This window comes from Rana temporaria, chromosome 9 (genome assembly GCF_905171775.1).
Source record: "Rana temporaria chromosome 9, aRanTem1.1, whole genome shotgun sequence".
NCBI lineage: Eukaryota > Metazoa > Chordata > Amphibia > Anura > Ranidae > Rana > Rana temporaria.
The window spans coordinates 12,775,059-12,785,157 of NC_053497.1; the positions used below are offsets into that span (position 1 = coordinate 12,775,059).

General features: G+C 48.7%; 1 protein-coding gene across 1 annotated transcript in view; it reads left to right on the forward strand.

Moving 5' to 3' along the window:
* Positions 1-8,196, forward strand: part of SHROOM4 (shroom family member 4) — a 68,390-nt gene extending 60,194 nt beyond the window's left edge. The window contains 3 exon segments of the mRNA XM_040322807.1: positions 193-382; positions 1,125-1,397; positions 7,917-8,196. Coding sequence (XP_040178741.1) covers positions 193-382; positions 1,125-1,397; positions 7,917-8,165 — 712 coding nt within the window. The 3' untranslated portion in view covers positions 8,166-8,196.
* The last annotated feature ends 1,903 nt before the right edge of the window (positions 8,197-10,099 follow it).

Here is a 10,099-nt window from a genome sequence, read left to right on the forward strand (position 1 = left end):
ATATATATATATATAATTTAAATTAATAAATGTATAGAAAGAAATATATATATATATATATATATATATATATATATATATATATATATATATAATTTTAAATTATAATTACTACATTATTAAATTCAAAAATGTCATTCTGTTTTTATTTACCCCAAATTCCTATTAACCTGAACGATATCTTGTTGACAGGTATGAATTTCAGCCCATCTCCCCACCCCCTCTCCACGGTGCCACCAGCCCCACCTCCTGCACCTCCTACTACAACACCTCCGCTGCCAAAGCCGATCTCCTCAACAAGATGAAGGGAATGCCCGAAGCCCAGGAGAAAGGCGGGGGCGTGGCCGGAGCCGAGGAAGACGACGCGCTGACCTTCAAGAAAGTGAGTCCTTCGAGAGCGTGGGGGCATTTTGCTTTAATCACTTTGCCGTATTTTTTATTTCCCCCCCACTAAATAATTATGTAGCACAATCCAACCCCCCCCCCCCCCCAAAAAAAAACATTATTATCCTGAAAGCAAAGGCCCTGGAGAATAAAATGATGGTGGTTGCAATATTTTCTGTCTCACGAAATCTGCGCAGCGCTTTTTTAAATGCAATTTTTTGGACGACTGCGAGGTCGATCAGTTCTGGAAGGAAGGGAGATTTATGTGGGGGGGGGGGGTGTAAACATGCAGATTAGTGCTCCGTTTTATTTTATTTTTTTTGGGTGGGGATTTTTGCTGCCCCCAGTTTTACATCTTGGGGGGGGGGGGGGGGGGGGGGGGGGAGACACAATTTGGCATGTTCGTCCCGGGCTCTAGATGACCTTGTCCTGGGACTTTATGGACTCCTCCTTTGACATTGCTGATTGGCCCCCAACCCGTTACCTAGAGGGATTTCCCTTCACTTCCTGTTCTGCTGACAACCTTTTACCAGACAGGAAGTGAGGATCTCTTAGATAATCATAAAACCCTACAACCCTAAACCTTTCCCACCTTATCCAAAACGCAAGAACTTTTGATGTACACTGTATTTTATTTTATTTTTTCTTTAAATACTTAAAAAACTCTCCAGATCTCTTGTGTGTCTGAGAATTGAGCGAATCTAGTTGAGTTTTACCCTTTGGTTTGCTTTCCTTCCCAGATGCAACTCATCGAAAGCATCAGCAGAAAGCTCTCCGTGTTACATGAAGCTCAGCAAGGCCTTCAGGAGGACATCGCCGCCAACGGGACCCTGGGCTGCGAGTTGGAGAGTCTCATCAAGAGCATTTGTAAGCCCAACGAGTACGACAAGTTCCGCTCGTTCATCGGAGATCTGGACAAGGTGGTCAACTTGCTGCTGTCCCTCTCCGGACGTCTCACCAGGGTGGAGAGCGCGCTAAATTGCGGTGACTCGGGGCCTTCCATGGAAGAGAAGGTATTTGATCGTAACCATAACAGAATGTGCATGCATTACACAGCCCCCTACACCTCTGGACCCCTTTACATTACACAGCCCCCTACACCTCTGGACCCCTTTACATTACACAGCCCCCCGTACCTCCGGACCCCTTTACATTACACAGCCCCCCTGCACCTCCGGACCCCTTTACATTACACAGCGCCCTGCACCTCTGGACCCCTTTACATTACACAGCCCCCCTGCACCTCCGGACCCCTTTACATTACACAGCCCCCTGCACCTCTGGACCCCTTTACATTACACAGCCCTCTGCACCCCTTTACATTACACAGCCCTCTGGACCCCTTTACATTACACAGCGCCCTGCATCTCTGGATCCCTTTACATTACACAGCCCCCCCGTACCTCTGGACCCCTTCACATTACACAGCACCCTGCACCTCTGGACCCCTTTACATTACACAGCCCTCTGGACCCCTTTACATTACACAGCCCTCTGGACCCCTTTACATTACACAGCCCCCTACACCTCTGGACCCCTTTACATTACACAGCCCCCCGTACCTCTGGACCCCTTTACATTACACAGCCCCCTGCACCTCTGGACCCCTTTACATTACACAGCCCCCTGCACCTCTGGATCCCTTTACATTACACAGCCCTCTGGACCCCTTTACATTACACAGCGCCCTGCATCTCTGGATCCCTTTACATTACACAGCCCCCCCGTACCTCTGGACCCCTTCACATTACACAGCACCCTGCACCTCTGGACCCCTTTACATTACACAGCCCTCTGGACCCCTTTACATTACACAGCCCTCTGGACCCCTTTGCACTAAATTGCGGTGACTCGGGGCCCTCCATAGAAGAGAAGGTATTTGATCGTAACCATACGATACACCATACGATGCATTACACAGCCCCCCGTACCTCTGGACCCCTTTACATTACACAGCACCCTGCACCTCTGGGCCCCTTTACATTACACAGCACCCTGCACCTCTGGGCCCCTTTTACATTACACAGCCCCCTTCACCTCTGGACCTCTTTACATTACACAGCCCCCTGCACCTCTGGACCCCTTTTACATTACACAGCCACCTGCACCTCTGGACCCCTTTACATTACATAGTCCTCTGCACCCCTTTACATTACACAGCCCTCTGGACCCCTTTGCACTAAATTGCGGTGACTCTGGGCCCTCCATGGAAGAGAAGGCATTTGATCGTAACCATAACAGAATGTGCATGCATTACACAGCCCCCTGCACCTCTGGACCCCTTTACATTACACAGCCCCCTGCACCTCTGGACCCCTTTACATTACACAGCCCCCCTGCACCCCTTTACATTACACAGCCCCCCTGCACCCCTTTACATTACACAGCCCCCCTGCACCCCTGGACCCCTTTTACATTACACAGCCCTCTGGACCCCTTTTACATTACATAGTCCTCTGCACCCCTTTACATTACACAGCCCCCTGCACCTCTGGACCCCTATACATTACACAGCCCCCTGCACCTCTGGACCCCTATACATTACACAGCCCCCTGCACCTATGGACCCCTATACATTACACAGCCCCCTGCACCTCTGCATCCCTTTACATTACACAGCCCCCTGCACCTCTGGACCCCTATACATTACACAGCCCCCTGCACCTCTGTATCCCTTTACATTACACACCCCCCTGCACCTCTGGACCCCTTTTTACATTACTCAGAACCCTGCAAACATTATATATTCAATAAAGGCAGCGGGAGGGGGCCCTCTTCCATGCCCTGTTGAAGTGATCGAGCAGCTATATAGCCACCCGGATCACTTCTACAAGAAAGGTTGATACTGGGATGATGCCTGTAGGTGAGGGCGTCATCTCGGTATAGCCACTCCCACCCCTTAGAATGTACCTGTACGTTGAAGTGGTAAATGCAGAGGATGATGTGCTGGACTGATGGGCCCTCCAGAATATTGGTGGAATGTCCTTCAAGGCTGCAAATCCAAAATAAGCCATGAGACCCTCTACTCACTGCTGCTTTTCCTACAGAAAATCACACCCTTACCCTCCCCTTACCCATACCCCACCTTCTTACCTCCCCTTACCCATGCCCCACCTTCTTACCTCCCCTTACCCATGCCCCACCTTCTTACCTCCCCTTACCCATGCCCCACCTTCTTACCTCCCCTTACCCATGCCCCACCTTCTTACCTCCCCTTACCCATGCCCCACCTTCTTCTTACTTCCCCTTACCCATGCCCCACCTTCTTCTTACTTCCCCTTATCCATACCCCACCTTCTTCTTACCCTCCCCTTACCCATACCCCACCTTCTTACCTCCCCTTACCCATGCCCCACCTTCTTACCTCCCCTTACCCATGCCCCACCTTCTTACCTCCCCTTACCCATGCCCCACCTTCTTACCTCCCCTTACCCATGCCCCACCTTCTTACCTCCCCTTACCCATGCCCCACCTTCTTCTTACTTCCCCTTACCCATGCCCCACCTTCTTCTTACTTCCCCTTATCCATACCCCACCTTCTTCTTACTTCCCCTTACCCATACCCCACCTTCTTACCTCCCCTTACCCATGCCCCACCTTCTTACCTCCCCTTACCCATGCCCCACCTTCTTACCTCCCCTTACCCATGCCCCACCTTCTTACCTCCCCTTACCCATGCCACACCTTCTTACCTCCCCTTACCCATGCCACACCTTCTTACCTCCCCTTACCCATGCCCCACCTTCTTCTTACTTCCCCTTATCCATACCCCACCTTCTTCTTACTTCCCCTTACCCATACCCCACCTGCTTACTTCCCCTTACCCATACCCCACCTTCTAATCTCCCCTTACCCATACCCCACCCTCTTCACCCTTAACCCACCTTCTTACCTCCCCTTACCAATACCCCACCTTCTTACTTCCCCTTACCCATACCCCACCCTCTAACCTCCTCTTACCCATACCCCCACTTTATTACCTCCCCCTTACCCATACGCCACCTTCTTACCTCCCCTTACCCATACCCCATCTTCTACCCCCCCCCCCCCCCTTACTCATACCCCACCTTCTTACCTTCCCATCCCCACCCTCAGTTTCCTTTGTATTCCCACCTCCACCCCTTTCAGCTCCTCCAGGAATCTTTCCTAGCTTAGACATCATCCTTCAAACCCCCCTTTAACCACTTCAGCCCCGGAAGAATTTACCCCCCATTCCTGACCAGAGCCCTTTTTTTAATTTGGCACTGCGTCACTTTAACTGACAATTGCTCCCAAACAAAATTGACATGGTGGCATTTGATCACCTCTGCTGTTTTTATTGTTTGCACTATAAACAAAAATTGAGCGTTAATTTAAAAAAAAAAAAATCAATATTTTTTGCTATAATAAATATCCCCCCAAAAAAAAAATATATATATATATATATATATATATATATATATATATATATATATATATATATATATATATATATATATATATATATATATATATATATATATATATATATATATATATATCCACTTCCCGCCCGGCCTATGGCCGATTTACGTCCGGGAAGTGGTTATGAAATCCTGACAGGACGTTCTAGAACGTCCTGCAGGATTTCATGCCGCGCGCGCCCGTGGGGGCGCGCATCGCGGCGATCGGTGATGCGGGGTGTCAGTCTGACACCCTGCATCTCCGATCTCGGTAAAGAGCCTCCGGCAGAGACTCTTTACCACGTGATCAGCCGTGTCCAATCACGGCTGATCACGATGTAAACAGGAAGAGCCGTCGATGGCTCTTCCTCACTCGCGTCTGACAGACGCGAGTAGAGGATAGCCGATCGGCGGCTCTCCTGACAGGGGGGGTTAGCGCTGATTGTTTATCAGCGCAGCCCCCCCTCGGATCGCCACACTGGACCACCAGGGATGCCCACCCTGGAGCACCAGGGTGGGCAAAAAAAATAAAAATGCCAGAAAAAAAAAAGTCTAAAAAAAAAATAAAAAAAAAAGCATAAAGAAAAAAGATGCCAGTCAGTGCCCACAAATGGGCACTGACTGGCAACCTGGCAAAAATCAGTGCTGCCACCCCAGTGTCCATCAGTGCCACCCCAGTGTCCATCAGTGCCACCCCAGTGTCCATCAGTGCCACCCCAGTGTCCATCCATGCCCAGTGCCCACCTATCAGTGCCCATCTGTGCCACCCATAAGTATCCATCAGTACCGCCCATGAGTGCCCATCTGTGCCGCCTATGAGTGCCCAGTGCCGCCCATGAGTGCCCAGTGCCGCCTATGTGTGCCCATCAGTGCCGCCTATGTGTGCCCATCAGTGCCGCCTATGTGTGCCCATCAGCGCCGCCTATGTGTGCCCATCAGTGCCGCCTATGTGTGCCCATCAGTGTCGCATACCAGCGCCGCCAATCAGTGCCACCTCATCTGTGCCCGTCAGTACTACCTCATCGATGTCCATCAGTGCCATCTCATCGGTGCCCATTAGTGCCGCCATATCAGTGCCCGTAATTGAAAGAGAAAACTTATTTACAAAAAAATTAACAGAAAAAAATAAAAACGTAATTTTTTTTCCAAATTTTCAGCCTTTTTTTAGTTGTTGCGCAAAAAAAAAAAATCGCAGAGGTGATCGAATACCACCAAAAGAAAGCTCTATTTGTGGGGAAAAAAGGACGCCAATTTTGTTTGGGTACAGTGTAGCATGACCGCGCAATTGCCATTCAAAGTGCGACAGTGCTGAAAGCTGAAAATTGGCTTGGGCGGGAAGCTGCGTAAGTACCTGGTATGGAAGTGGTTAAATATAAAAAAAAAATGTTTCCTCAGTTTAGGCCGATACGTATTCTTCTTCATATTTTTGGTAAAAAAAATATTGCAAGAAGTGTTTGGTTTGCGCAAAAGTTATAGCGTCTACAAAATAGGGGATAGTTTTATGGCATTTTTACTATAATTTTTTTTTTGCTAGTAATGGCGGCGATCAGCGTTTTTATTTTAGTTCATCGCGACTGTGATATTGCGGCGGACACTTTTGATGCTATTTTGGGACCATTCACATTTATACAGCGATCAGTGCTATAAAAATGCACCAATTGCTGTATAAATGTGACTGGCAGGGAAGGGGTTAACCACTAGGGGGCTAGGAAGGCATTAAAGCGGGGGTTCACCCAAAAATACATTTTTAACATCACATTCAGCCGAGTTGTCCTAATGACAATAGGCTGTTTTTTCTTTTTTTTTTTTTTTTTCGTACATACTGAATTTCACCTCCGCTTCCAGGTATGTCTGCTGCGGGACTGGGCGTTCCTATCTGATTGACAGGATTCCGACCGTCGCATACTACGCGTCACGAGTTGCCGAAAGAAGCCGAACGTCGGTGCGGCTCTATACGGCGCCTGCGCACAGACGTTCGGCTTCTTTCGGCAACTCGTGACGGTCGGAAGCCTGTCAATCAATTAGGAACGCCCAGTCCCGCAGAAGACATACCCGGAAGCGGCGGTGAAAATTCGGTATGTACGGGGGAAAAAAACAGCCAATTGTCATTAGGACAACTCGGCTGAATGTAATGTTAAAAATTTATTTTTTGGGTGAACCTCCACTTTAAGTTTGTCCTAGGGAGTGATTCTAACTGTTAGGGGGCGTGGCTACGAGTGACACGTCACTGATCGCTGCTCCTGATGAGGGAGCATACGATCAGTGACAGTGTCACTAGGCAGAACGGGGAGATGCCTTGTTTACACTGACCTCTCCCCGTTCTGCAAGCTCTGTGACCCGATCGCGGGACACCAGCGGACATCGCGCGCCCGCACGGTGAAAAAATTCGAAGTGACGTGTGTGTGTGTGTATATATACAGCACTTTGCTCAGCTGTGCCATTCTGCCAACGTATATCTGTGTTCTGCCGAGAAAGGTCCCCCGGCGGATAATGCCCGCCCTGTACTGCGCAGGCGCAGCACAACGGAGCCGCCGAAGATGAACAGCTGTACACGGTGCCTGCGCAATGAGCACGACATTGTGCCCACACGCTCCCGATGCTCGTGCGACTCTTCAAGGGGCGGGTGTATAACTATTATATTGTGTAAGGGGCGGATGGCTACAGAAGTGGCCGAATTTAACCTCTTCGTGCCCGCCGCGTCATGCGGGTGCCAATGTGCGTGCCTGGAGGCCACAATGTGTACCAGGTACCCGCGTTCGGCATTTAGAGAGCCAGGGACGTGGATCTCTGTTTGTAAACACAGAGATCCACGTCCTGTCATGGAGAAGAGACCGATGGTGTGTCCCTTGTACATGGGGACAACCATCGGTCCCCTTCCCCCACAGAAAGAATCACTCCCAGGGCACACATTTAACCCCTTGAACGCCCCCTAGTGGAAACCCTTTCCCTGCCAGTCACATTTATACAATAATCAGCCTGCCTAAAACTTTTTGCACAGTACTTTACGTGCTCCAAAGTTGTGTTTTTTTGTTATTTTGGCGCATAAAAAAAGCACCCTCTTAGTCTCAGTATTTTGCCTGATCGTTCCCCCCCCCCCCCTTTTTTTTCCAGCTGAACCTACTGGAGAAGAAGAAGCAGCTGACCGACCAACTAGAGGATGCTCAGGAGCTGAAGGCCCACGTGACGCGGCGGGAGCAGGTGGTCCTCGAAGCCGTGTCCAAGTACCTAAACGAGGATCAGCTCCAGGATTACCAACACTACGTAAAGATGACCTCCGCCCTGATTGTAGAACAAAGAGAGCTGGAGGATAAAATCAGACTGGGAGAAGAACAATTAAGATGTCTCCGGGAAAGTCTCTAATCTCATTAACCAAAGAAAAAAAGAAAAAAAATTATAAACGTATTTTTATCTCTTCGGTTTTAATCAAAGAAATCGCCATTTTTACAGCCTACAGATCATTTGGTAGGACGGAATTTTTGAAGATTTTTTTAGTTCCTCAAGATGTTCCTTCCAACTGGAATTGGGCTCGCGTCGTCCTACAACTTAACTTTTTTATTTTTTTTACCAACGCATCTCAAGTGACTGAAGTAGGAACACTTTGTGAGTTTTCTCATGCCAAAGATTACTTTCGCAACTGGAATCGTCTCATCAGAACCGGCATCTCATATGGGGACATCATCTCATATGGGGACATCATCTCGTATGGGGACATCATCTCGTATGGGGACATCATCTGAGGAGTTCTGTTTCTGTTCCGATAATCGTACATTGTGAGGATGATGGACTGGCATTATCTTATTATTTTTTGACTGGAATTAACTTCTAATGCTATGGAAACCTCAGTTGCAATATCGGGATCTCTTTATAGTCGTGCGTTCATCAGCAACGTTTTGGTTTCAGCCACGCCTATACAGTGGAACCTCCGTTTTGCGAGTAATGCGGTTAATGAGCGTTTCACAATACGAGGACTGTATTTAAAAAAATAAATAAAAAAATCTTAACTCGGTTTGCGAGTGTTGAGCAGGATTCAGGTCAAAGTGGTGTGCAGTACCGCGTTTGGCCTGAGGTGGAGGGGGGGGCGCCAGAGCCGAACGCCACCATTCGGAAAGGCCCGAGGACAGCACGGCTGACCACTGCAAGTCTCGGCAACAAAGTCTTTCCGAGGTTTGCTGAGGTGTCCTCAGGCCTTTTCGGATGTTTCCAAGGCTCTCCAGCGCCCCCCCCCCCACCTCTGGCCACATGCGGTATTGGATGCCATTAAAGTCAATGCGGAACAAATTATTTTAGTTTCCATTGACTTCAATGGGGAAACTCGCTTTGATATGCGAGTGGTTTGGATTACGAGCATTCTCCTGGAACGGATTATGCTCGTCATGCGAGGTTCCACTGTATCTCCTAAACAAGAATATGGGCATTATTCAGGTGTAGCCACCAATAACCTCTCTTACTGGGATTTGGGGGAATAATATAATTTAATAAGACTCTAAAGTGAAAGAAGACCTTTACTTGCCCACTCTGCTCTCCTCCTAAACAACTGATAAAGGTAGTTGAAGACCTTGACTGTTTAAAATACTGCTGGGGGGGGGGGGGGGGGTCACGTGAGCAGAATGTTTGGCGCATTTGTCATGTGATCTCTGTTGAAGGGAGGAGCCTAATTCAGACACCGATGGCAGAGATCACATGATTAATTTCAAAGTACAGTAAAACCTTGGTTTGAGAGCGTTTTGCAAGACAAGCAAAAATGTTTAATAAATTGACTTGATATACAAGCGATGTCTTGATATAAGAGTAGCGTCATGTCACAATTGAGCATAAAGGAGAAGAGAGGATCCTCTAAGTGTAGTGATATGGTTACATTTAATGAAGGTACAACATTTGGAAACCCACATGGTTGATGATTAAAACAGGCACATCTAAGTATGCAGGGATCCGGGGTAAAGCTGTCCACATAGACCACCCTCCTCACCACCACTGATGTCGTCCCTTCCACGAGCGGTTCAAACCTCGCTTTCAACATGTGGCGGTACTTAGCCCCATGCCCATATGTAGTGAAGCCGACGATGTTCCTCCATGCCCATATGTGGTCGTACCGGCCGCATCCCCCATGCCCATATGTGGTCGTATAAGTGACACCTTCATGCCCACATGTGGTCGTATAAGCGACGCCTTCATGCCCACATGTGGTCGTACCGGCCTCATTCCCCTTGCCCACATGTGGTCATACCAGCCTCATCCCCCGTGCCCACATGTGGTCGTACCAGCCTCATCCCCCTTGCCCACATGTGGTCATACCG